The sequence below is a fragment of the Alternaria incomplexa genome (genome assembly GCF_024043165.1).
Source record: "Alternaria incomplexa strain BMP 0042 chromosome Unknown scaffold_5, whole genome shotgun sequence".
Lineage (NCBI taxonomy): Eukaryota > Fungi > Ascomycota > Dothideomycetes > Pleosporales > Pleosporaceae > Alternaria > Alternaria incomplexa.
Genome location: NW_026249854.1, coordinates 1,100,688 through 1,126,304, shown reverse-complemented (window position 1 = coordinate 1,126,304; position 25,617 = coordinate 1,100,688). Strand labels below are relative to the sequence as shown.

The following is a 25,617-nucleotide window of genomic DNA, read 5'->3' as shown; positions in this document are numbered from 1 at the left end:
GTCTCTGGGGTATGTGATGATGATATTCAGGAAGTGGTCCACCACATCCGCCGAAGAATACCACACAATTCTTCATCGTCGCCATGGTCGCCCAGCACATTAACCCCGATATGCTTACCAAGATGTGCCAGTTCACTAGCACATACTATCGTCAACCATATCCTGCTCTTGAAGAAGTACAACACACAGGCGCTGGCAAATACATTCTCGTCACAGAAGCTTCGGAGGAAATCGGTAGAGCGATTGCTTCATCGTGGGCAAAGGCAGGGGCCGCGGGTATCGCCATTAGTAGTCGCGATGCAGACGATCTCGAGCCCGTCATCGTCAGGCTGAAGCGCCTCAACCCCACAACACAGGTCCTGGCGATGGCTTGCGACACCACAAAATCGACCGAGGTCGCCAGACTCTTTGATGCGATAAGAGAGGAGTTTGGCCAACTCGATGTAGTCATCGCAAATGTCGGTACCGCACATCTCAGCAGGATAGATGAGACCGACGATAACGACGAGTGGTGGGCCGATATGACGACGAATTTTCGCAGCACACATCTTCCCGCCCATCAATACATCCGCACGTTTGGTCCGGCACCAATTGGAACATTTATCTCCATCACGTCTGGTGCGGGCACAGTCGTGACCCCCGGTCTCTCTTCCTATGGCATTGCGAAACAAACCGACCGCCGGCTCATCGAGTTCCTCAACGTCGAATATCCAGATATGAAGGCTTTCTCGCTAGATCCTGGGGTTGTGAGGACGGAGAGGACGAGCGATATGTTCAGGCCCTTTGCGTTCGATAGTCCAGAGCTAGTCGGCATGTTTTCGGTTTGGTTGGGTGGAGGCAGAGCGGACAGGCTCAAGGGCAGCTATGTGCATGCTACATGGGATATAGAAGAGTTGGAAAGAGAAGCAGACGATATAGTCGGGCGGGGTACACTGAAAGATAAGTTTCCAGGGAGCTTGCTGGTACAAGAGGGTGTAACCTGGGGAAACCAGATCCATGGACCGGAAAGACATGTGTAACTCTTCATTGCGAGGAGATTACGCATGCGGATGGATGGTCGATTCGAGAGCTGCCTCGCACAAGAAATGCGAAACCAATGCTGATGCCACATTGGTGCTGCTCGAGCCGTGATGTCCCGATGTGTGCAATAACCTCGAAGCTACAAATCAACAATGGTGTGTACTGGTCCGGCCAGACGCTTCTCAACCTCTTCCCATGATGCCATCCTCCGCTTGTCTTGACTCCATAGGGTACCACCTACTCCGTGATTCCATATCCAGGCATCGCATAAAATGATATCGTCCTCATCGCCGTAAAAGCTGACCGGTACATCAGCTTCCCAGATACGTACTGTATCTTGATGTGTCCAGTTCCGGGTCTTGTTTGGTGTCCGATGGTTCGAGTTCACATCGACAAGAACAACGTCCAGGCTTTTCCCATCGTATGATCTGAATATTGTGTCGATGGTCTTCGCTGCTAGATTGACGGGTCGCATCATCACAAGCGTTTGCAAGGATGGGGTCTTGAGACAGAATGCTATTTCTAGATCCGACATCTCTTGGGTAGTGATGGCAAGCCGTTTGAGATTGGGCGGTGGGTGTCGAAAGTAGTTGACCACATCGTAGCTGACAATGAGCTCTTCAAGGTGCAACATGTGTGAAAAGACCCTGTTCTCGGTGATATGCGGCCTGATTTGCTCAACCTCACTTGGTGGTGCATAGATCGGAGAGAGATCTAAAGCCAGTCTCTTGAGTGAAAATCCTGTCAGATTACAGAAATCTATGACCTGTGGTAGTCGCACCAAAGGCGTGTAGTTCCCTTCGATCGGCCTGTGCACCTCAGTTGGGGAGATGAATATTGATGTTATATGGCGAAGTGCCTGGGCTTCCATGAACAGTTTTTCGTTTCGCCCGGCTTCTCCATAGTTGAGAGCTTGTGGGTGATGCCCCAGGTTTAGTCCGAGTGTTCTGCGAAATCGCGCATAGGTCGTGCAACTGTCCAGATACACACAATGCGAGTAAAGATACTGTGTGGCTATAAGATAAGTGTTGCGCGATACCAAAGTGAGTGCGCGCAACGTCTTGGTGATGATGTTTGACGGTGCATACGCTACAGGATGCTGGCCGCTGTGGGTACCCACAAGTTGATCGAGAACGTTGAGGAACAGCTCTAATGGCAAACTGGCGAACCCTCGCGATATGTTTTTCGGGAACTTAGCCTGTTCCATTAGTTCGCTAGCGATATTGAGTAGATATGTGCAAGTTGGAGATGGCGAGAATAGATTTTGGTGATATTGTTGAGCCTCCTTACGTCATCACCTTCCCCGCTCGCGGCCCGAACGCTAATCTTCATAAAGTCTAGTCTGGGAGCTAATACTGGAATGTACGACCTCGGGAGCGACGTACGAGCTACGGCGGCGGCCGTGGCGTCCGTAGGCCCCGTGAGCAATCTCTGGAGTAACACCATTACCCAGCGCAGTTCGGCCGACTCAAAACGAAGCGCGTCCTAGGGTGCACAAGGCCTCATTCGGGGCAACAACACATCCGAGCCATTTGTAGGTGGAGGCGGAGAATCTGATACACCGCTCCGCCCACTCCAATGCGATACCCCCTCATCAGTCGGCTTCGACTGACCAATTGCGTGTTTTTGTGCTCGTATGCCCTCCAGGCCTCATGATTGGTCGTGTCTGGTGGTGTGTACTCAAATGCGTTCAGACCCACTACTCGGTCGATATCATCCATGATTTTGACCGGCAGCTTTGAGCGAATTCATTAAGTCTCGCATCGTGAGGACGCGATCGTCTATCAGGTCTGCTACTTCCAAGGCGGCCCAAGAACTACCCTCCAGGACGTGCGTCACTAATGAATCAAACAACCACCGCGAAAAATGAAGGGCCGTTCGCGACTTCGACCCCCACATTCCGCAAGTGCTGGCAATATGTGAAGGGCCCACGCAGCTAGAGATCTGAGACAGCATATTGTAAGTTGGATCACAAGTCCAACCCTCTACTCGACCGGGATCTATATCGGTAGGAACTGCGAGCTCACTCGAACTTCATCCAGATGTTACTTCAGCAAGGCGTCTTAGCCGCTCTCTTGGTGGTATTGGCCTACATCCTCAAGGTATAAGGCTTCATACCAAACTCCATTGCGTCACACTAACAATGCGAAGATAGTGTGGACAGGGCTTACAGGTCCACTGTCAAAGCTGCCAGGGCCATGGTACACTAAGTACACCAATCTCGTCCTTCGTTACCAGACGGTTTCAGGAAAACGGATCTTCTACGTGGACAATCTTCACCAGCGCTATGGCGGCGTCGTGCGAATCTCTCCAAACGAGACAGCCATATCGGACATAGCCGGTGTCAGTCAGATACACAAGATCGGTGCTGGGTACCTGAAGTCAGACTTCTACTCATCTCTCCTTCCAACTGATACACCCGGTATATTCCCGATGCGCGATCCACATGCCCATGCCGCAAGAAGAAGGCTGTTTGCCCGACCCTTCAGCAACACCAGCTTGAGCAGCAACTGGGACGTGGAGATTAGGACGAAAGCAAACCTAGCTGTCCAGAGAATTCGACACGACGCAGTGGGTTCATCGCAAGGAGCCGATGTCCTCAAATGGTGGACGCTCATGGCGAATGATGTAATCGCTCACCTCAGCTTTGGAGAGAGCTCCGAAATGCTTGAGATGGGTAAGGTATGCAACTCAGCCTTCTTCAGTCTTGCTATGTATGCATTTTCTAATAACAGAGGTAGCAAACACCATACATCGATGCTATTCAGGCTGCGCTTATTTGCGGTATCATTCGGTCCGAAATTGGAACTACCATCTGGAAACTTCTCAGTTACCTCCCCATCAAACGGATAAAGTTTCTCTACTCGATCGATGATGTCCTAAACGAACACGGCGAGTGGGCGATACAGAAGATGCGCAGTGAGGGTGGCAATGCCAAGAATCTCTTCAATCAAATGATGGCTGCTGGGGAAGACAGCAAGACTGCCGCGCTTTCGAATAAACATATAAGGGAGGAAGCGGCCGGCTTCATTGTGGCCGGATCGGACACTACCGCGGTGACGCTCACCTATCTCGTCTGGGCGGTTCTCAAGCAGCCCGATCTGCAGTCTCGACTCGAGAACGAGATTGCAGAACTCAGCGAGGAGCTTACGAAGGAAGAGCTCGAGACTGCGCCTCTATTGAACAGCGTCATCGCAGAGACGTTGAGGCTTTACGGCGCTGCTCCTGGCGCCCTACCTCGGGTTGTACCGAAACAGGGCACTGTCATAGGCGGCCATCACATCCCCGCGGATACCGTGGTCAGTACTCAGGCTTACACAAACCATCGCAATCCTTCCGTCTTTCCCAATCCCCACGAATTTGACGGTCTTCGCTTTTTGGACAAGAGCATGATGTCAGCACATCAAAAGGCGTCATACATGCCCTTTGGAGCTGGCTCGAGGGTGTGTATCGGCATACATCTGGCTTATATGGAGCTCCGCTTAGGAGCTGCTCTCTTCTTCCGACATTGTCGCGGCGCCAGAATCTCCGACTCCATGAACGATGAGATGATGGAGATGGACAACAACTTCTTGATTGCTCCCAAAGGTCATCACTGCTATATCACCCTGAGATAAGAAACAACTTCAGTAACCGGTACATGTCTCTGGTAGTTGCGAAGTTCTTCGAGGGTATTCATCAGCCTTTGCATCGAGTGTTGCACGCGTGTAGGTAGGAAGTAGGAAAGTTATACGGTTGTTTGCTTCGCGAGGGGAATTATATGAACAATGAAGTGAACGATTCTCAATTCCACTCTGCTTCAAGATCACCAATCTTATCCTCTGGATACAAGGCATTCCATTCTTCTGCCAGCTGAAGCGCCAGATGCCGACGATCGCCCAGCAACCCACTGTTGACGACCCTAAACAGCTTTCTCGCGATGGCACTCTCGCGCGAAAGACCAAATATGATGAACTCTTCTGACGCCGCGCTCCTAAATGCTTGCTTCAACGTCTTGAATCTTCCCTCAGGCGGCTCGTACGTTGCCAAGTCTTCGTCTCTCTCGTCCATCGAGTGACCTACCCACGCCCAGAACGGGGGTCGGAGGGCCACAAACTTGGGTGCGAAGCAAGCCATATCCCAGTCTACGATACCTGTGATCTCCACAGTCTCTGGGACTGTGATCTTAGCGAGTATATTGCGGGGAAACAAGTCGCCATGCGTAAGATGAAAGCGCTGCCCTAGCCATCCGCGCCGATCCAGAGCTTTCGCAACGGCGATCGTGATTCGCCACAGGTTTTTGTTTCGACTCGCACGTCCAATCTCTTCTTCGTACTTCTGCCAACGCTGGCAATGATCATTCAGATACCCAAAAGGTGTTTGAGATGGCGCTGGACTCTGGCTGGGCTGAGCGAAGTGTGGTCGAATTTTCGCTTCTTTGTCCGTCGGAACGGGGAATTGATCCAGTGCTATATCTAAGCTCCCTGAGGTCAAGTTACTGAGGGAGATGAACCCAGCCGCGGGCGTCGTGACAGCTGCGATCCTTTCCACTGTTTGCGTAATCTGCTGAATGGCCGACGCTTTCTGTTGTGGATTCAGCTCTAGCCACAATGCATGTAAGTTCTTACCAGGTAGTAAGGTCTGCAGGGTATATGGCCGTCCCAAGGCATTTGTCGGACCAAGATCGTACTTCTCAATCTTGGGTATGGGTAGCCCTAGGCAGGAGCTGATAACGCGTTGTGTAACAATGTCGCCAGCAACGTCGCTCACAGGAGGACCATCCATGTCTCCATTCTTGTCTCTTGGAATTCTCAAAGCAAACTTGCGGATTCGTGGAGGTATGCCAAGAAACCTTGACACTCTAGCGCTAAAGTCGACCCCGGAGTCACGTCGTTGCGCCTTGTCTTGTAATGTGACAGCTACCACGATGTTCAAAGAGCCCTTTCCAAGTACTTGGAGTGAAGACTCTTCGATCTCGCTCTCAGGGAACAGATCGGCAATGAGTTGCAGAATTCGAAATTTCAACCTCAAGACTGTTTCTCTCCCTTCCAGAAAGCCTACGCCACCCTCAGTGAAGATGTTTTCGTCATCGAACAAGCGCCGTAAGGGGTTCTCACTTTCATATCCAGAAGTTGTCAGCTTATCGTTGCTCGGGACGCGATCTGGGAGGTATCCTCTAACCGCTTCAATGCAGGCGATGTCAACTTTGCTCAGTCCATGAAGTGACATATCGAGATGCGCCATTGGGTGCGGCCTTACCGCCTGTATATCTTGACCTGGTCTCAAGGCAAGGTATTCGTCTATTCCTGTTCCCGCTTAGTAGAAGTCCAAAAAGGAAGATTTGAGTTAAGGGTTTTCTTTCCCTTGAATAATTCGCGGCATCGTGAATGAATTCACGGTGGTCATCTGATTATAGTGATGATTGTAGGTGCACAATGTCCGCCCATCAGGTAACAAGAGCAGTTTAGTTCTTTCCTGTGTAGGAGAATGGGCTTTGTGTAAGACACATTGTCACGGTTGCAGATCTTCCAAAGCTGCCTCTTCAAAGCTTCCTTCTGTTACTGTCATAGCTCGTAGCTACCCATGTGCAAGCAACTCATGAATTCGGTAATATCGACCTCCGTCATATGGAAGAAAGTGTCTGGAGGGAGAGAGCCTGGATGTTACCGCAGTCGGATAGTTCTCTTGAAGCCTTCCAAGGTTTCTGAAATGTTCAAAGCAGTTGGAACAAGAACTTAGTTATTATGTTTTGATGGAGTATCGATCACATATGTCGTACTAGAGATTACAGTATGTGCATGTATTGTAATGGAAGATGTCAATCAAGTAATTAGGTATCGCCATGCCATGCGTATATCGAACCATCGTTCTACTACTCTACAACAACGGAAATTTCTTTCGCAACGACTGACTCGTCTTTCTCCGCATCTGATGTAGATTCCGAGTCAGAGTCGGAGTCAGAATCAGAATCAGACCCAGAGTCAGAGTCAGAGTCAGAGTCAGAGTCAGAGTCAGAGTCAGAGTCAGAGTCAGAGTCAGAGTCAGAGTCAGAGTAAGATTTGCGGTAATGAATATCATCCTCAGGGTGTAGGTCATCCCAAGCCATGATGATGCTCTCTGCCAAATCATGCTCCCACTCATCGGACATGCCCTTATGGATGATCTCAAACATTTGCCTAGCCATCATGGCCTCTCGGGAGAATGCAAAGCGCTTGTATTTCTCCGATGCGTTATCGAGGAACACTTGCTTCATCATCTTGTCCTCCTCAGTGATTGGCTCCACAGACGCTACCCATTCTCCGTCTTCCTCGCCGCTAGTCATCTCCTCAGGCGTCCAAAGCCAGAACGGAGCTCTATAAGCCATGAACTCAGGAGCGATAATGGCGGAATCCCAGTCGATGACGCCTGTGATCACTGCCTCGGTGTCACTACGTACTTCCGCTAGAATGTTGTAAGGTTTGAGATCGCCGTGGACGAGTACGCAGGGCCCATCGAGGAAGCCACGAGCTGCCAGAGCTTTTGACATCCTAGCGAAGCTCACCCAGACCTCGTCAAAGTTGACTCCTTCAAATGCGTCATAAGCGCGATGCTGCTCGCAACGCTCAAGGAGGAAGTCGAGGGGCTTGCAGGTCGATGTCGGTTTGGACGACGGCTGATCACCGTAAGCCGTCATGGAGAACGTATCGACACCGATCGGGGTTGTCGAGGGGCAGGACAAGTTTCGCGATGCTATATCGCCGGCTGGACCTTCCACAGAAGCGATGGTAGATGCGAGAGCGGTGAGTTGCTTAGCCATGCATTGCTTTTGTTGTATATTGAGGTTATGCCAAAAGCTCCCGGCCAGGTTGCTGCCAGGAAGTCGCTTTTGAATCATGTATGGTCGTCCAAATATGTTTTCCGTAGTAGTATCGTAGCTTGCGACATCGGGAGTGGGCAAAGGTAGTCGTGACATAGTCGTCTTCAATACTGCCACTTGGCGCTTCATATCTTCGGCCATAGCTTCGGCACCATTGTCACCATCGTCCATCATTCGCGGAACACGTACAATGTACGACTCGCACTGTGTGGTCGCCTTCTTCTTGCGCGCGCACAAACAGCGGAACGTGAACCAGATCCAGCTAAACATCTTTGGCTTTGTTGAGAGCGTGACGCCAATGACTCGGTTGAAGGAGCCACCCTTCATTTCGTGGATTGAAATGTCTCGTGGGTTTCGCTGGAAGATTTTGGCGGCTAGATCGGCAACTTTGTGCTGTAATGTCTCAAATGGCTCCTGTCCGTAGAGAACGGTGTTCGTTTCTGAGACCGCATCATCTTGCGGCTCGTCGTCCTGCTGGTCATTGCGAGCAACTGGTTCATAATGTAGAGTGTCGTATGTTGCGCCGCCCGTCGTAACAGTAACAGTATCACCTGTAGCATGATGTTGTGTGTCCGCAACTCGTTCAGTCGAAGCCACAGGCGGAGAAGAGTCAGGCGACATGGTGTCGTCGTCTAAAGGTGTGGGTAGGAGTTGTAGTGTAGGCGGAAGGGCCTTTTGAAGTTTCTGGGGCGCATTGTTGCATGGTAGCTCTTTGTTTGCTTAGTGCCAAGCCTTGTCGGTGCACAGGGTCTCTTCCCTTCGAGACCGTCACTGCGTGCGCGGTGTGAATGCTCAAACTCATCGACTGTCTGAACGTGAAAGTCTCACATCGTCACAATGCATCCCGTGAAGTCCGTGTATATAAACCGCGCTACCTACAACGCCTCCACAAACCTATAGGAAACACTCTACTCATCGCAACACCATCCGCAAAGAACAACAAGACACGCTTACATTATCAACCATTAGAAACATGGGTAAAGGTACTACAACTGTCAAGCATCACTGCCCCGGAGCGAATGGTTGGGTCGGCGACGTGAGCCCTGGAAACTGCGTCCCGAGTACCGGCAGACTGATATACTGCACAAAGCACCAGATGCCGTGCCGTCAAGGGTGTGCAGGCAAGAAACATCTCAAGAACCAGCCAGGTTGTTTATCGTGCAAGTCGAAATGGCAGGCGGATGAAAAAGAGGAGAGGAAAGCGAAGGAAAAGTTGAAAGAGAAAGAGAAAGACAAAGAGCTCGAAGATTTCTTGAACCCAGGTAAAGAGAGAAAGAAGAAGAAGTAAGTCCATGCATGGCTGGCATGAACCTGGAGGGCGGGCTTGAGAAAGGGGGAGGTTCAAGAGACGTACAGTTTTGAAAGAGTGACTAAGAAGATTTGGGTTGATGTATTAGCTGAATATCTTGTCCAACTCTCGATATAAAGCGATCGATACATTGTATGAATAAGTTTAACCAGTATCTTCGGCCACTAAAGCTAGATTCGACTTTGGCTGAGATGTCGTGATGACCGATAATCGCGGCTACTACCTGTATGAAATGCATTAGTTGCCTGTTTACGCATCGCTCAGTGTTCCTGATAACGTAAAGATTGTTCTTGAGATGTTCCGATAACACCCGAGCGTACTGTCATGATTGCGCAGATGCTTTGCGATGATGGCGGGGTGGAGGATCGTTCGCGCGTCGCGTCCGCCAAACAACTGCGCATCCTCTCCTTGTCAGCACAACCGCGTGTCGGTTGCAGCCCTCATCGCACTGCGCGCGCTCGCAGGTACCCCGACAAAATGCGTAGACCAGAGGCTTTCGGTCCCTTGCGCAAAGTTGAGTTGAGCGCCGGAATTGCAAAATTTCGATGGATGGGACGTGATGATGTTCGTTCCTCCCAACCACGCGTTAGCCCCGCTACCAGACGTCAGCCAATCACGTCGACGTCTGTGCAAGCCAATCACATACGTCATCGACGTTCAGAATAGTATCAGCGCAGAGACGCGTCGCGACAATGGTCACTACACGCTCTGCATTCCTCAATTCTCCTGCAGGCAGACCCCGTCGCTCTGTTCCTCGTTCTCAAGTTTCGGCAATAGCCCAACAAATTCACAATCGTCGCGAACAACAGTCGCGTCGCCCCATTCCTCACTCTCAAGTTTCGGAGAGAGCGCAACAAATTAACAGACTCCGCGCGCTTCACGCACTTCACGCTGTGCGCCTCGGCCTTGCCGGATTGACCCAACACTTAGCTTCCGTTGGACTCGAATCGGGTCCTGGAGCTAGGGACACAACCCCGCCTCCGGTTTATTCTCCAAGACAAGGCGTGCCAGCCTCAGACGGTGCAACAGGTCTTTGGAACGCCTTTGCCGCCTACAACACCCACCTGGCTCGCACCTGTGAAAGATTCGACAATAGAGCGTTCGAGCATCCTATCTTTCGTCGCCTCTGCAAGACTTTGATTGAGACCAGGCGCAGAAACGTGGAACAGAAACCTGCTAGCAATACCATTGTAGGCTACTTCGTTTCGAGCCTGATACTTCCTACTTTCCCATTAGAAGGCGCTGGTGGTCGGCAAACTGAGCAGCCCTGCTTCCAGATAGTGACAGTGAAGGTCCTCCAGCCCGTGATAGTTGGTGGAAGGCTTGGACAGGTGTGGACCAACACAGCTTCAAGGACCATGTCGCTGAAGCGAGGTGCCATTGACTCGTTCTTCAAGCGCCCTGAGCCCAAGAGGCCCAGATATGAAGCAAGTCTTCATAAGTCAAGCCATGCGTCTTACCCCTTCGCCATCCCACACCTGCCTGCCCCGTTCACGGAGCAGTTGGGATTCGCACCTGCTGAGGAGGGCAAGCTTATGAACGACCAGCTGGACCTGGATCTTGTATACCATCAGCCATACGTACCTTCCAGTATTGCGCCAGGACTTTTCGAGTTCCTTCGACAGGAACTTCCCTTCTACCGCGTGCAGTACAACATCACCCGCGGGGGAGCGCAAACACAGATCAACACGCCGCGGTTTACGACCGTATTTGGTGTTGATGACACATCGCGCTTTGCAGCTGACGGCAGCATGGTAGATGCAAAGACTGGAAAGCCGGTTGAGAAGAGCCGCTACAAGTGCGCACCTCGTCCTATCCCACAGTGTCTGGAGGAACTGAAGAAAGTGACAGAGGGCACCACTGGCGAGACCTTCAACTTTTGCCTCGTCAATTACTACGCCGATGGCAAGGACAGCATATCGTACCACTCCGACGATGAGAGGTTCCTCGGTCCCAATCCGGCAATCGCATCGTTCAGTCTCGGTGCAAAGCGCGACTTCTTGATGAAGCACAAGCCTATCCCACCCAAGGCAGGCGTTGTGATGGAGGAGCCAAAGGGCATCAAGCTGCCTCTCGGCTCGGGAGATATGGTCTTGATGCGTGGCAAGACGCAGGCGAACTGGCTACATAGTATTCCAAAGCGCGCCGGCCCCGAGGCAGGCAAGGGAAGGATCAATATCACTTTCAGGAAGGCGATGATCAAGGGCGGTACTGAGAACTACTACCAGTATAACGTCGGCACGGGAGGCGTGCATAAATGGGACGCGAAGGCAGAGAGGATGGTGCCTTGGACGGCGGCTGCAGAGCCTCAAGCGTCTGCGAACGGCGATGGCAATAGTACAGGGCCAAGTACTGGAGCCTGATGGATCAGACGATATGGCGAATTTGATGATAATGATGATTGTGAAGAAATTCATATAAGCGTTCGGACCTAAATTGCACCTCATACAAAGGAAAAACTGAACAGGTCTGCAGCCTACATTAACATGGAAACCTGCAAAGTAGGTGCCCTAACCATGATGTAGGCTCCAGACCTGTTCAGTTTTTCCCTAGATTGGCGTGATTGTGTATTTCGTCAGATAGTTCTGTTTCTCTTCAAACAAAGTTTCGCTCGGAAAGCTTTTCGCATCAAATTACCATTTGCACAGTGATGTGTGATACAGAAACTGTGAACAGGCCCCAGACTTGTCAAAAGCTTGTCGCCGGACGAAGTAGCGGGCCTGAGTTGCCGCCAGCGAGCAGGTGGCTTGAGCGTGGGCTAGTTCGACCCCGCCTGGGGCAAGCGCGACCACGAGCAATCTTGACATGTGGAAAGAGCTGTGTGCGATGAGGGGCCATACGGAGTCAGAATAGTGGTAGTGGTGGAGATGAGCTCGCCACTGGGGGAGCTGACCGAATCCGTAGGGTCAGTTACATGGACATGCGTGATGGCGACATGATGGAGAGTCGCATGTCGCAGGTCATCTTGGCAGCGACGGATGAGGGTGGTCGGAGTTAAAGGCCGCCTAATTCTGCCCATGGCCGTACCAGCCTTTGACTGCAACACCACAACACCCTCTTGCGACCTTCTTATCTTGTGGATTTCGAGTCGCCAAAGCCAGCGCATATCATCAACGGCCTAATTGAGGAGTCTCCACAAGCAGAGGTCGCTATCGTGAGGCGGGCGCGTTAGACGGAAAGCTGGCGGTGCGTGCAAACCTGTTTAAGAGTAAGTACGAATCGGCGCATGGTTCTGTGAATGTGCAGCTGCTGACAGAGGCTAGCAGGTGTCAACAAGCCTTCGATATACCGCTAGACCACATTTCTCTCACCGCGAGGTCGACTGCCCATTGCATGAGCTGCACCTCCCCCTCATAAGAAGCGCTGCGTAAGCCGAATCTAGACGAACCACCCAACGACGAATTGTCTACGCATCGATTGGAGCGTACGTCTGCGAATACAAGAGGCAGTATCTGAAAAAGAAGAGCGGAAGGTTTGGCGTACTGGACAACATTCACAGGTGGAAAGGCGGAAGCAAGTCGCAAACAAGTCAACACCAGGGCAGTATCACCATTTCAAGCTCACGCCTCAGAGTCATAGCACTTGGCGCATGGAGATAGCTCAGCTCCGGAAGATTTAAGACCGCACCGGGCCGCAATCGCAGAATCGCACACCTTACGACCTTTCGCTACACTCTCCTCTGCAAAGCGCATACTAGCGACCACCAACGTCTGCACGACACGAGTCTGGACCAGTCAATATCCTAGTCCTGCAGCTTAGGCGACCACCAAGGCGTGAGATTCCATCATATATATCGAACGGACTTTAGCGCTTAAGTCCGCATTCTCCGTCGTCCCATATCACACCTGCGGACGACGCGATCGCGACCATGCCGCCCACTCCGCCTTCAACGACTTCGTCGAGCGCAGGACAGTCGCCGCCAGATCCGCAATTTAGAGTTGTACGTAAACGGAATCGAGTTCCCTTATCATGTGGAGCATGCAGGCATCGAAAGTAGGCACACATCTCGACAACGAAGCAATGATCGCCACATGCTGACCATCGTAGGCTGAAATGCAATCGAGGTCATCCCTGCGACAATTGCACCAAACGCGGAGATACGGCATCATGTACGTACGCAGCTCCAGGCAACCGCAAGAAGAGCTCAGCCAGCACCGGTTCCGCCACGACGCCCGATGATATGCAGAACCGCATTGACCGTCTCGAGGGGCTGGTTCTCTCGCTGATGACCAATGGCGCGCAGAGCGCAGGGCCTGCCGCTGCTCAAGCAGCCATTGCGAACAGCATGGCCAATGCTGGCCCGGACCAGCAATTTGATCCAAGCCAAATGATCACGAGCATGAGCACCGGCGCTCCCGAGTCGATACCCGAGGAGGACGTGAACGATGAAAGCGAGATGGAAAACGTTACAAAGTCAATTGGAGTAATGAAGGTGCACAACAACCACACCATATTCGCATCAGAAGCACACTGGTACGCAATCTTGGGCGAATTGTCGGAAGTCAAGAACTACTTCGCCGAGCACAAGAAACAGTACGAGGATCAGCTCAAGCGATTCAAGGCAACTCACGTCGAAGATCGACCGCCGGGTACATCTTTCCTGATGGGCGGACAGAAACCAACCTCCAAAGTCGAGGTTCTATCGCGCTTTCCACCAAAGCCCACAGCCGATCTCCTCGTCTCGCGCTTCTTCAACACATACGATCCCGGCATTCACATAATACACGGTCCTTCATTCCAGGAGGAATACGACAGGCACTGGGCACAACCAGAAGAGACGCCTATTATCTGGCTTGGTACTGTGTTTGCGATGATGTGTATCGCGTTACAGTCGTACACACGAGCTGGCGACGAGCCCCCGGAATACCACAACAAGTCTTGGGAGATGTCAAGAGAATATGGAGACTTGACGGCGCAATGTTTGATCATGTCAGACATTACGCAGCCCATTACAGGGATGATGGAGACCTTGATCTTGCACGTTCATGCAGAGTATGCTCGTAGTAGAGATGCAGAAGTTGGCATCTTGATAAGCACGGGTATCATTGTGCGGCTAGCGATGCGCATGGGTTTGCATCGGGATGCGGCGCCATATGCCGGCATACCCGTTTTCCAGGCGGAGATGCGAAGACGTGTCTGGGCTGCGGTCCGCTCATTTGATCTGCTGTTCTCCGCACAAGCTGGGTTGCCGCCCATCGTCCGACCCCGGGATACCAACACTGAGATACCGCGGAATATATACGACGATGAGCTCCACAAAGACATGAAGATACTGCCTCCTTCGAGACCAGAAACCGAAGCTACACCTACACTCTTCCTCATCAATCGGACAAGATTGATCTACAAGCTCGGAGAAGCGGTCGAGTGCACAGATACTCTGACATGCTCTTCGTACGAAGAGGTCATGAAACTAGATGCGGAAGCTCGAGAGCTACACGACAACATCTCACCGCATCTCAAGATGCGAGGGATGGATGAAGCGGCGCGCGACCCTTCTACCTTGATCATGCAACGCTTCACATTAGATCTCCTCTTCCTCAAAATCATATGCGTACTGCATCGAAAGTACCTGTCTTATGCGAGAGTGCAATCACGTTTTGCCTACTCCAGGAAAGCTGTTATTGAAGCCTCGATGATGCTTCTCAAGCACCAAGCGACCTTGCACCGGGAATGCCAGGCCGGTGGTCGGTTGCGCAACGTCAAATGGTTCATCTCATCGCTGACTACTGTCGACTTCCTTCTTGCAGCGATGATCATCTCCTCTGATCTCTACCACACTGCTAGGGAAGCGCCATCTCGATCTCCACCGTCAGGAGACACACTCGTGTGGAGTTCAGATCGCTGCGAGGAGATGCTCGAAGCTATAGAGATAGCGGTGGGCATCTGGGATGGTCTGAAAGATCACTCCATGGAAGCATACAAAGCGCACACCACGCTCAGTGTCATGCTGGATCAGCTGAAGAAGAACCGGGTAGCCAAACAGACGCCCAATGGCTTCCAAGCAGCTACATCCGCATACCCGACAATGGCACCAATGGAAGACGCCAATGTCGCACCTGAACACTCGGCAGCGATGACACTGGGCCTACTCAGCACAGGCGGCATGACGCCCAATGCCAACATGTTCGATCAGCGATACCCTGCCGGTATGGCCAATCTGCTAAACGACCCTATGCCTCAGCCGTCGACGGGCTTGACACCACAATACAACCAGCCGACAAGCGGACCATCAGGGCCAGAGAATGCACCAAGTCCGTTCTCAAACCTGTTCGGAGCGAATCTATTCCAAAATCTAGATCTCCCGCCGACAGACAACATCAACTGGGTACGTCATCCTCATGGTTCCGCCAATTTTACTTTGCTAACCTGACTAGGACGCATGGGACTCGTACATCCAAGGCCCCAACCCTGGCATGGAAGCGACCAACAACTTCTTCCCCATGGATCTCGGGAATATGCCTATGCAAACAGAGCAAAACGGGATGCCAGCCACTGGACAGACACCGAACCAGCAACCTATCCAAGGCAACCGAGCAAACATGTTCGGGCAGGATGTCTACATGGGCGTAAGTACTGATGATCACGATTCATTGCATGTTATTGATAGCTGACAGCGACAAGGCTGATTCCACGAAGACGAACTCTGGTGAAGCGTACACCATGGGGTTCTTGATGCCCAAGCAGTCTAACTAATACTTCGCGTCCTTACGCTATTTGCGAGCGGGTAATGAGCCGATGATTATGTAACTTGAGCGCCGTATGTGTTTGCATGATCTGTACTTTCGGAGGCCGAAGCTTGGTGGTGTTACTAGATACCCGTCAGCTATTGGATGTACAAAAGGGCGGGAGGAAGGAGGCGCAGCAAGCCATGTGCCCCGCGCCGCGATGGAAACATGAATGAACTCAGCTCAGCCTTTGCGCTTGTTTCAAACCCACACATACCCAGTGTTCCCATGCCTTCTTCGTCAACTTAACCCTTAGTGTTGTTGCGTCGTTTTCCATCCAACTCGTATCCCGATATAGCACGCGACGATCAAGGTCCATACCAAGACATCGACCCCGGCCAGCTGCCGCGTCGCTGCCCCACTTCAACCGCTGGACCCTGAATTGCCGGCGCGTGGGCGTCAAACGTCATCGCGGTCACGACCTGCTTACGCGCTCGCGGGCTTTTGTTTGGCCGTGAGGCTGCAAAAGGCGGGCTGCCTGAGGCTTCGGTTGCACAAGAGGCAGCTGTGCCGCCTACGTACGTCTGCGACATCTGCTCGTCACCCACCTTGCCTTTCGACATACAGCCGTGAGAGCGACGCGACGAGGCTGAGAAGTGCGCATACCATCATCACTACGAGGCCTCTTCAGAGATCCTTTTGTACCTCAGACACCAACATTACGACTCCCTCCACCGTCCTCACAATGTCAAACCCACCACCCACCATCTCCCCTCCCCCTCTCACTGCAACCTCCTCTCCTCCCACTTCCGACCCCATCTCCCCCGTCTCCCGCACCTCTACCTTCCCGCATAAAACTAGTCCAGCAGTCTCTAGCCAAACACCACTGATCGACACGAATACACCCGCGATAAACGATGCGCCGGTCGAGTTGGACGGCGGCGCGATAACGCCTGAGGAGCTGAGGAGGCGTATGAGTACAACGGGAGATGGCTTGGGAGGCGTGAGAGGCTCGATGCGGTCGCCGGACGATGCGGAGGGGATTGATGTGGAGTTTCTGGGTGAGGGCGTGGGGGCCGGGAGAGGGGTTAGAGAGGTATGTTTACATCCATCCATCTCCCGAACCTCTTCGTGGGGCGCAATGCGCGATCGTGGCTGGTTGGATGGCCGGCAAGAGGGGTTGAGAGTACTGGGCTGACATACTACAGAAACGCGCCGCGATGCTGGCGTCCCGCTCGAAAGACCCTAGCGTTATCGTCGATGTACCACAGGAGCCTACGGCTGAGGAGGTGGATGCTGCGCGGAAGGCGGATGCGCTATTGCCGCCGGGGATGAGAGGGAAGATACCTGAGGCATGATGATGAGGTGACTGTTCTCGAACTCAGTGGACGACTAGAGAGTGATGATATTACGATATGATAGATTCCGGGGTGGTGATCGACCGGACTCTACATGGACGGGGCAGCGCTAGAATTTGGTCTTCTGCCGTCGATACATGGCAAACTGCTGCTGATTCTTTTCGCGTTTGCGACATACACCATGTCTTCACATCGATACCTTTTCGGACAGTCTGTCTATCGCACCGGCGCACGTGAACATCTCTCCGGAAGCGTCTATAAGATCTCCCATGCTTCCACTCTCTTCTTCCTTTCCACAAAACAATTCCTACGTTCTCATTACCAAAAACTAGGAGCTGGTATTGCATGTCCGCCGCTCGTTCTGTCCTTCTCAAAATGACTATGGGCCGGTGCCATGTCCCGCCTTCCTCTCCATCTTTTCTCCAAATTTCTCAAAAGAATCCGGAAGCTGTGATGACTTCGCCGGGGGACAGCAAAGAAAGATGGGATATGTTTGCCGTATGCGAATGCGACTATTCTGAGCGAGTTTACAGAATGTGGAGATCGTATACTGCATGTGCTGCTTCCAAAATAGCAACGACCATCGACATATGTTGTTCGGCCGGCGCTGAAGCACCCCGACCACCTGATGCTCCCGCCTATAAAAGCCACGTTCTGCACAGCAGGATCTTTGCTCACCACTACACTCCAAACTATTCTCAATTCACCAAAAATCACGGACGATCGGGATATGTCTGCTGTCTCCTCTGGCACCAAAAAATGCCGAATCGAGCTTTGGATGTTTCGGCTGCGCTGGTGTGTCTCTGCGGACGGCACAAAAATTACGAAATCCAAAAGCTCATGGTTGTTCAAGTTCGATTAAACATGCGAATGATCGTTCTGATGTTGAGAAGAAGACCACCGGATCTTACAAAAATATGGTATTCGCACCCGTCATGTTGAATCTTCCCGCGACCGAGAGTAGTTACTTCAAACACGTTCGCGATCGGCGCATGTTGTATTCTTTGAGCAAGGACAACAGTAACCTTTGAAAACGTCTGCCAGGCAAAGATATGACTGTGTCCTGGATCTTGGCGAAGACTCCATGGGTCTGTGCCTGCACCGAGACCTCACTATAAAACTCTACTCCCTGTCATCTTCTTCACTTTCTTCAACAACTTCCAAGGCTCAATGTTAAAACAAAGAGCACATGTGCACATGTTGCCGGCTCTCTCTTTTCAAAAATCGAGAATTTAAAAACATGTGTTTTCTACTCTGTACAAAAAGCTGTCCAATAGGATTGGGATGTCCTTCGGGCAGCTCGTTCGCACGCCTCGGATGCCACCTTTTGGATGGCAACCAAAAAAGCTATAGTTTCCTGGTTCTTGGCTCGCCTTCATCAACAAAAGGGCTAGTTAAGCACCTATGTCCCAGAAGAGCAGCGTCTGATTCTTACCACGCTCACACAACACCAAGAGCGTGGTGTACGAAAGGAAACGAAAAAAATTCTCTTTGAGCTCAAGAGATGCCGGGGATTCACAGTCATTTATTCGCATTCAACGCTGTAAACATATGCTCTTGCATGTCTTCTGAATTATCAAAGCGCTGATGCAGGCGTATACAAGTGTCACTTCTATCACTAAGCTTCCTTCTTCCTTTAACAAACCATTTCCGCGCGAGACTAAAATCAAATCACACTCCCCTTATGTCTTTCTGTGTCCCCGCGCTTTTGAAAATCAATCTGTCCAGCGACATGGCGTTGGCTTGTTGAGTTGCAGACCTTTTAATGCACTAAAAAAAGCTGCGAGGGAGAGGATGTAGGGTGCGAAAGAACTCAAAGTCCTCCGGTGCGTGTTCATGTGTTTGCGCCAGTCTCCACAAGCTAAATCCATCGCGTACGTTCAAAGACTCTAGAAAAACCGACGCTACTTGTCCATGCTGAGGAAGAATATCAGCAGTCATTGATTGATGTTCATGTCTTCTCACAGAATTTGTAGGCTCACAGTAGTCCATCAATGGAGCAACACCACCAAAAAGCATCTTCAGACTCGCAGTTCATGCCAGAGCTGACCAATAAGGCTCATTGATGAGGGTCAGCCCAAATATATACACCGAAACAGATTCAAAAAGGACGCCCCGCCCAGCATCCGCCCAAAATCTCCTCATAGTCTCCTACTTGCAGTTCGTTCCTTTGTACACGAAAGTCCCATCCGAGTTCTCACACCCACAGCTCCCATCCTTCGGACTTTTAATGCACCCAGCCCCATCGCCCTCTTCCTCTCCCTCCACACCCGCCTTGCCCCAAAAGAACGTCCAAGTCCCCGCTTTCTTCTTCATCGCACTTCCTGGCGCGCAGTTATACGCTTCGCACGTGCCGTACGGGTACCCGTAGTTACCGTCGTACTGGTGGTCTTGGGTAAAGACGGCAAAGGTCTGGCCGGACGTGCGGGTGTTGTGGCTGCATTCTGCGGCTTGGATGGCTTTGCTTGTTTTGATAGCTAAGAGGGGGTTAGTTTATGGGAAGGCAAGATTGGGGAGGCGTGGGAGCTTACGGGAGCAGGATGGGGCTGATGGGTAGCTGCCGTTTGTGTTGGAGGTTGCGGGGTCGAGGGTTGCGGTGACAGCTGTGGCTAGCATGAAGGCTGCTGCGATGGAGTAATTGGTGAGCATCATTTCGACGTAGATGCTAGGTAACGAGCGTATGGTGTTGTGAGTATGGGGTGAGGCGGGCTTGCTTAGCCACAGCGATCGAGTATCTTATACAACACCAAACCCATTCCTCATCCCCTGCCACTCATCACGGTAATGTGTTTTTCCATTTACATGAGAAGGATTAGGTGATCCACAAACACGTACCACCAATTACGCAGTCTCAGGAGATTTGCGGTCTGGATGGTCTTGAAACGGACTAGACAGGGGTTGTGGGTGCGCAAAGCCACAACACATCTTCACATAGAGTGGAGGTGCTTCGGATGTTTCGTGCCGCCAACGGGCCGAGCCTCGTATTCTTCAATACCTACATACTGGTTCCAGTGCTGCGACATACTGCAGCGTGGAGGTATTCACGTACCCATAGGCCTCGTACGTCAAACTCGCGACGTCAGAGTCATCTTCAAACCCGGAGTCGTAGTCGTGGTGCGTCGATATAGGCGGGAACTCGGCGTTACAATCCGACGAATGTATGAAGTGATGAGTGATCAGGTGGATGAATGAAGAGATTAAGAAGGAATGGAGAAGGACCACGACATAGTCCTAGACTTCGCACAGTGCAGGCGCTAGTTGTCTACAGTACCGTACGGGTAGCCGACTGGAAAACCTAAGACGAAGAGCATGACTCCATGAATTCACCTGTGACTGATGAAAAGCATTTCGTAATCGATGTTCGACTTGAAAGCACCATTACATCGCCTTACCTATGATAGGTTGCTCCCAGCTGAACATCGCTTACCCTGCACGGCATTAGTAATACACGCCCTTCAGCATTACATGCACACCTCTTTTCTCCTACGAGAGGGCCATGATAGAGGCTGTCTCATCAGACATCAGCCCAAAGACATCCGAGGAAATCCACTTTTCCGACCTGCCTCGAGTTCAATCAGCTTACCCATACTCAAACGAGCGAGCGCCAGCAAGTATGAAAGCCCTCGTGCTCGCAGCCGAAGCTCGAACGGCGTATATTCGCGATATACCGCAGCCGGTACCATCGTCAATTGAGTTGCTTATCAGGGTAAAAGCCATAGCGCTAAACCCTATTGACCCACTATACGTTGCGCATCCACTGGGCAGCCCCGGGCGCACCGTTGGAAGCGACTTCGCTGGGGTAGTAGTCGAAGCAGGTTGCGATGTGCCCGTGGAGGCGAACCTTTGCGTCGGCGATGAGGTCGGAGGATTTTTGCAAGGAGCTTGCAGCGTCAATGACCGGCCAGGTGCATTCGCAGAACTTGTTGTCGCACCGTGGGATCTAGTCTGGAAAATATCTAAGCCAGTCGCCATGGAGCAGGCTGCTGGTGTGAGTCTCGTAGCCCTCACGGCCGCGCAAGCGATATGGTACCGGCTGGGCCTGCAAGCTCCGTTTGCTTACGATCGCGACCAAGTCTATCAAGAGCACCCGGACTGGAGAGCCACACACAACGAAGCAGATGGACCTGGTACAACCAACGTTCTCATCTACGGCGCATCGACATCGGTGGCACTATATGCCGCGCAGATGGTACGACTCAGCGCCAGATCCAGCGGCAAAGCTATCAGATTGTACGGCGTCGCTAGCGAAGCTCGATGGGAGTTTCTCAAAACGGAGCCCTACGGGTATGACGCTCTCGTGGACTATCGCGACCTCCATTGGCCAGAGCGGATCAGAGAGCTCACAGGAGATGTTGGCATTCATTATGCATTCGATTGCGTCTCTGAGGGTAGCTCCGTCGAGCGCACGTGTTCAACCCTCGCACGCAACGGAAAGATAGCCATTGTCCGATCTCGCGAAGGCGGAGCCTGGAAGGCGCCCAACATCTCGGTTGAGCCAAGCTACGGCGCAGTGTGGGAGGGTTTGGGTGAGGAGGTCCAATACCAAGGCTTTACTGTGCGACGATCGCCAGCTGCTCGTGGGTTCACGGTGGCGTTTTACGCATGGCTCAACGGTTGTATGGTTTCCGCGTTGAGTACAGCTCCTATCAGATTGATGCCGGGTGGTCTGGAAAGCGTGGTTCAGGATGGCTTCCAGCTACTTGGTGCGGGTGGTATGGAGGAAAGACGTGTCATCCGCACTGAACCGTGGATGCGACCTGTCAGCGCTGAGAAGCTTGTCTACGGTATCTAAAGATCTGTCAGTATCTATCAAAGTGTTGCGTCTTGCCCCGTAATAGATGTTCTCTCGACATTCGCATTCCTTATGATGCAGCCATCGTATAGTCGACACAGCCAGGCCGAGATGGCGTCGTGTGGTGCTGTTGGGAATCGGTACGCGTAGTCGCGTGACATGACCTGGCCAGACCATCGAAATGTGTGCGATTACGCGTGCACGAATCTCCCCGGATGCATCATGTGAGAACTGTCAATAAACCGGGTGGAATGCGATGGCTGGGCGACGTTCGCAATATTTGTGGCGTTGATGGTAATGGTGTAATTAGTTCTTACGCGAGAAGGGGAAGTCGGGGCCGCTGGTGGGGCTAGCTACCTTCTGCATCCGAGGTCGTCCCACGATTCCATCAACACATCGACACACGCGACCCCTGAAGATGAAATGAGCTCGCGTACGACATTTATAGACACACAAAGAGCAGCGCCAATAATTCTTTGACCTCATGGCTGCATCGGGCAGAGCGTTTCACGTGGAAGCGCAGTAAGGAGCACCCTTGCGATGCACCGCTTTGTTTGCGTCGCCTCGGCGGCCTACGACAGCACTACCTTTGCGTCTGATGACGGTTTGATGCAAACATGCTGATGAGGCTTGATCATGGTCGTGGTCGCACCTTCATATCTGGTCGCTCTCGTCCTATCGTCATCATTCATCGATCAAGAAATCTAGTCTGACACAATGATACCCGCACTTCGAGGAAGAGACGATGGCTCATGCCCGGAGGGAGGCGTATTCTACAAGTGCAACAACTTCCGTGGCTGCTGCACGATAGACCCATGCATGCCAGGTAGTACCTGTCCTGCCGACAAGGACCGGACCCCAGGGCGATGTAAGTACACCCAGTACGTTGGGCGTTTGTAAGAGCTGACCGTGAGTAGCCTTACATACATTATCGCCTACCCCAAATACATCGGTCTTGATGGTGACGATCACCGCGACGACTTCTTCAATAGCTTCTTCAACGGCCTCCGGGTCATCCCTTGATACTGGGTCTACATTCAGCTTCGAAGAGCCCTCGTTGGAGACTGTTACACCGAACTCATCAGCCACAGCGACACCGTCTATCAACGCACCAGTATCAGCTGGCCACGCTCAGTCGTCGATCATAGCGCCCGTGGTCGGCGCAGTGCTAGGCACAGTCATTTTGGGCGCATTGGTCGCCTCTATACTCTTATACCTAAGAAAGAGACGGCGGACGAAGGTATACAAAGCAACCACATACCCTTCTCCTTTGGTCGGTGACGATATGACATCGCAGTTATCAAGTAAGCCCACGCGTCACGCTTCGATCTTCGGTACACAGTGCTGACTGCATCCAGGGAAAGCTTCCACCCAATTCCAGCAGAAAATAGCGGCACTCTACAGAGCAGACTCGATCACGGAACCAGAAGATCCACCCCAGCTAGACAGTCGAGAGATAGGGCAGCATGAAATCCATCGCAACGGCTCGCCGGCACATCTAACTGAGCTTCCCGCTGAGCCCATACCATGGCCAGGCCGTACTTCCCACGGCTAGTCCCTTCTTCAATCATGATCATATTACAACAGAAGTCGCTGGGTATATATTAAACCAGCGAGATGTGATGAACATTGTAACTGTACGAGACGCAGGTCGTCGGATTTAGACGTAAGAATGTTATGAGTCAATTTGGTCATGCTGATCACAGCATCGGACGAGAAGGAGATGTACCATAACACCTAGATACCCCGTAGCTCAGGTAGCTTAGAAACTTCGAGATTGCGCCAGCGCAGCACATGGAGTTATTGGTGTGATGTTTGCCAATTTTCGTTCTAGCCTGCGACCGCCGCAGCTGACCAATCATCGACGACTAGCCCCGCTGACGTCACAGTCGGGCAGCTACGATCTCACACCTTTCCGTCACTCGCGCATGCCTAAATCTGCGCCAACTTTACCCGTTCGCTTTCCAACGAGAGATTTGAATCAACTCGCCTCAATATACTCCTATCATCATGTCCGAAGACGGCGCGCCGCCTGCAGATTCGGCAACACAAGCAGCACCGACTCCCTCTATACCCCGCTATTTCCGGAATGATGCGCCGTTGGCACGACGAGATCCTCACAAGCAACTGCTAGCGTCATTGGATCGATTGATTACCGACTATCCTCCGCATCATGTACCCCCAGGCGGTGGTCTATACTACGGACCGATTTCAGTAGCCTACCTCTTCTATGCCCTGCACAACATATACCCGGATCTTAAGCTGGACGACTACCCCTTGAATACATGGTCTGCGGCTTACATCGAACAAGCTCAGGCTCATATCAAGGAGTTCCCGCCACCATCTCCCAAGAAATGCGGTATCTCCAACGACATCATGTCTCTGCTTGCCCTGTACGCCGTGACTGCACAAGACCCCGACACTGTAAAGGAGCTATGCGATCATGCTGCAGTCATGCTTGAGGACGAGACCTCCAACGAATGGCTATACGGTCGCGCTGGCTATCTGTACCTCCTCCGCTTGGTGCGCGGGGCGTTCGCTCATAACAAGGACGTGACCGAGCTCATCGAAGACACGGCCGATGAGGTCATCGAGAACATCATGCAAAGCCCGCGTCCCTGGAAGTGGCATGGGAAGGCATACGTGGGCGCCGTTCATGGCGCAATCGGTATCATTACACAGATCGTGCTCACCGACCCTTCCTGGGCGTCTAAGCTGGAGGCTGAACTAGGCGCCTTGCTCAGCTATCAATACGAGAGCGGCAATTTTCCTTCATCTCTCCCACCAGGTCGTGACAAGCTCGTTGAAGTCTGTCACGGAGCACCGGGTGTGGTCAACTCCATTCTCTCAATCCGAAAATATTTCCCGGGACTTCAAGATCGCATTGATCGGGTTGTCGCAAAAGCTAGAGAATGCATCTGGGAAAGAGGCCTGCTCACCAAGGAGCCATGTCTCTGTCACGGTATCACTGGAAACGCTCTCGCTCTGGACGGAAAGCAATTCGAACACTTCTTGACTTACACCACAGGCCATGAGATCAAGTCGATGGCCAAAGACGGAATGCTTGAGAAATCGGAAGACCCATCTTCCCTATGGTGTGGCGAGGCAGGTCGTGCCTGGGCCTGGGCGGTTGCGGATAAAGATCTGCCAAAGACACTTCTCGGATATAACGACATCTAAACCCTGGAATGGGTACTTCCAGTATTCCGACTGGCACTTTGACGATACACACGATGTAATGAACGAGATGACCGCCAGGCGGTTTGCGCATGTGGTCCTATGCGGAATACTTGTATAAGGATGCACAACGCAGTCAGCTACGGCTAGCGGCACGAATGACCTGTATTAGCGTCTTGATTAGGAACCATTCAAATCAGCAATCAACTATTTCCGGAGTCTTGCAACGTTCCACTATCATGTATGCGAATGAGTTTACCTTATTCCCCGCCGTCGGTCGCCGTAAGCATCCGCTAGGCGCGTCGGTGCTTTGTCGAGCCTCAAACGGCACGAAAGATTAACGGAAAAGCTAGGATTGTGGAGACTCTAATCGCGACATCTCCTTCGGTGGATTCATGTCGGGCAATCTCCGTCAGCCAGACATGTAGCCGCGCGGGGTACACAGCATCTTGCGCATTGCT

General features: G+C 52.0%; 9 protein-coding genes across 9 annotated transcripts; 6 read left to right on the top strand and 3 right to left on the bottom strand.

Annotated features, from left to right (window-relative positions):
* Nucleotides 1–83: 83 nt before the first annotated feature.
* Nucleotides 84–1,019, top strand: J4E90_004301 (uncharacterized protein; the record flags this gene model as incomplete). Its single annotated transcript, XM_051433866.1, has 1 exon — nt 84–1,019. The coding sequence occupies one exon, from the start codon at nt 84–86 to the stop codon at nt 1,017–1,019; it is 936 nt and encodes a 311-aa protein (XP_051292384.1).
* A 2,434-nt stretch (nt 1,020–3,453) lies between these two features.
* J4E90_004300 (uncharacterized protein) lies at nt 3,454–4,637 on the top strand (the record flags this gene model as incomplete). Its single annotated transcript, XM_051433865.1, has 2 exons — nt 3,454–3,702; nt 3,762–4,637. 2 exons carry the CDS (start codon nt 3,454–3,456, stop codon nt 4,635–4,637), a joined length of 1,125 nt encoding a protein of 374 aa, XP_051292383.1.
* A 166-nt stretch (nt 4,638–4,803) lies between these two features.
* J4E90_004299 (uncharacterized protein) lies at nt 4,804–6,243 on the bottom strand (the record flags this gene model as incomplete). Its single annotated transcript, XM_051433864.1, has 1 exon — nt 4,804–6,243. One exon carries the CDS (start codon nt 6,241–6,243, stop codon nt 4,804–4,806), a length of 1,440 nt encoding a protein of 479 aa, XP_051292382.1.
* Nucleotides 6,244–6,871: 628 nt separating this feature from the next.
* Nucleotides 6,872–8,476, bottom strand: J4E90_004298 (uncharacterized protein; the record flags this gene model as incomplete). Its single annotated transcript, XM_051433863.1, has 1 exon — nt 6,872–8,476. One exon carries the CDS (start codon nt 8,474–8,476, stop codon nt 6,872–6,874), a length of 1,605 nt encoding a protein of 534 aa, XP_051292381.1.
* Nucleotides 8,477–10,522: 2,046 nt separating this feature from the next.
* On the top strand, nt 10,523–11,527 carry J4E90_004297 (uncharacterized protein; the record flags this gene model as incomplete). Its single annotated transcript, XM_051433862.1, has 1 exon — nt 10,523–11,527. The coding sequence occupies one exon, from the start codon at nt 10,523–10,525 to the stop codon at nt 11,525–11,527; it is 1,005 nt and encodes a 334-aa protein (XP_051292380.1).
* A 1,505-nt stretch (nt 11,528–13,032) lies between these two features.
* Nucleotides 13,033–15,857, top strand: J4E90_004296 (uncharacterized protein; the record flags this gene model as incomplete). The annotated part of the gene is made up of 4 exons (XM_051433861.1): nt 13,033–13,157; nt 13,212–15,489; nt 15,539–15,730; nt 15,786–15,857. 4 exons carry the CDS (start codon nt 13,033–13,035, stop codon nt 15,855–15,857), a joined length of 2,667 nt encoding a protein of 888 aa, XP_051292379.1.
* A 3,481-nt stretch (nt 15,858–19,338) lies between these two features.
* On the bottom strand, nt 19,339–19,839 carry J4E90_004295 (uncharacterized protein; the record flags this gene model as incomplete). The annotated part of the gene is made up of 2 exons (XM_051433860.1): nt 19,339–19,664; nt 19,719–19,839. The coding sequence occupies 2 exons, from the start codon at nt 19,837–19,839 to the stop codon at nt 19,339–19,341; spliced, it is 447 nt and encodes a 148-aa protein (XP_051292378.1).
* An 844-nt stretch (nt 19,840–20,683) lies between these two features.
* J4E90_004294 (uncharacterized protein) lies at nt 20,684–21,979 on the top strand (the record flags this gene model as incomplete). Its single annotated transcript, XM_051433859.1, has 1 exon — nt 20,684–21,979. One exon carries the CDS (start codon nt 20,684–20,686, stop codon nt 21,977–21,979), a length of 1,296 nt encoding a protein of 431 aa, XP_051292377.1.
* Nucleotides 21,980–23,989: 2,010 nt separating this feature from the next.
* Nucleotides 23,990–25,159, top strand: J4E90_004293 (uncharacterized protein; the record flags this gene model as incomplete). The annotated part of the gene is made up of 1 exon (XM_051433858.1): nt 23,990–25,159. The coding sequence occupies one exon, from the start codon at nt 23,990–23,992 to the stop codon at nt 25,157–25,159; it is 1,170 nt and encodes a 389-aa protein (XP_051292376.1).
* Nucleotides 25,160–25,617: the final 458 nt, after the last annotated feature.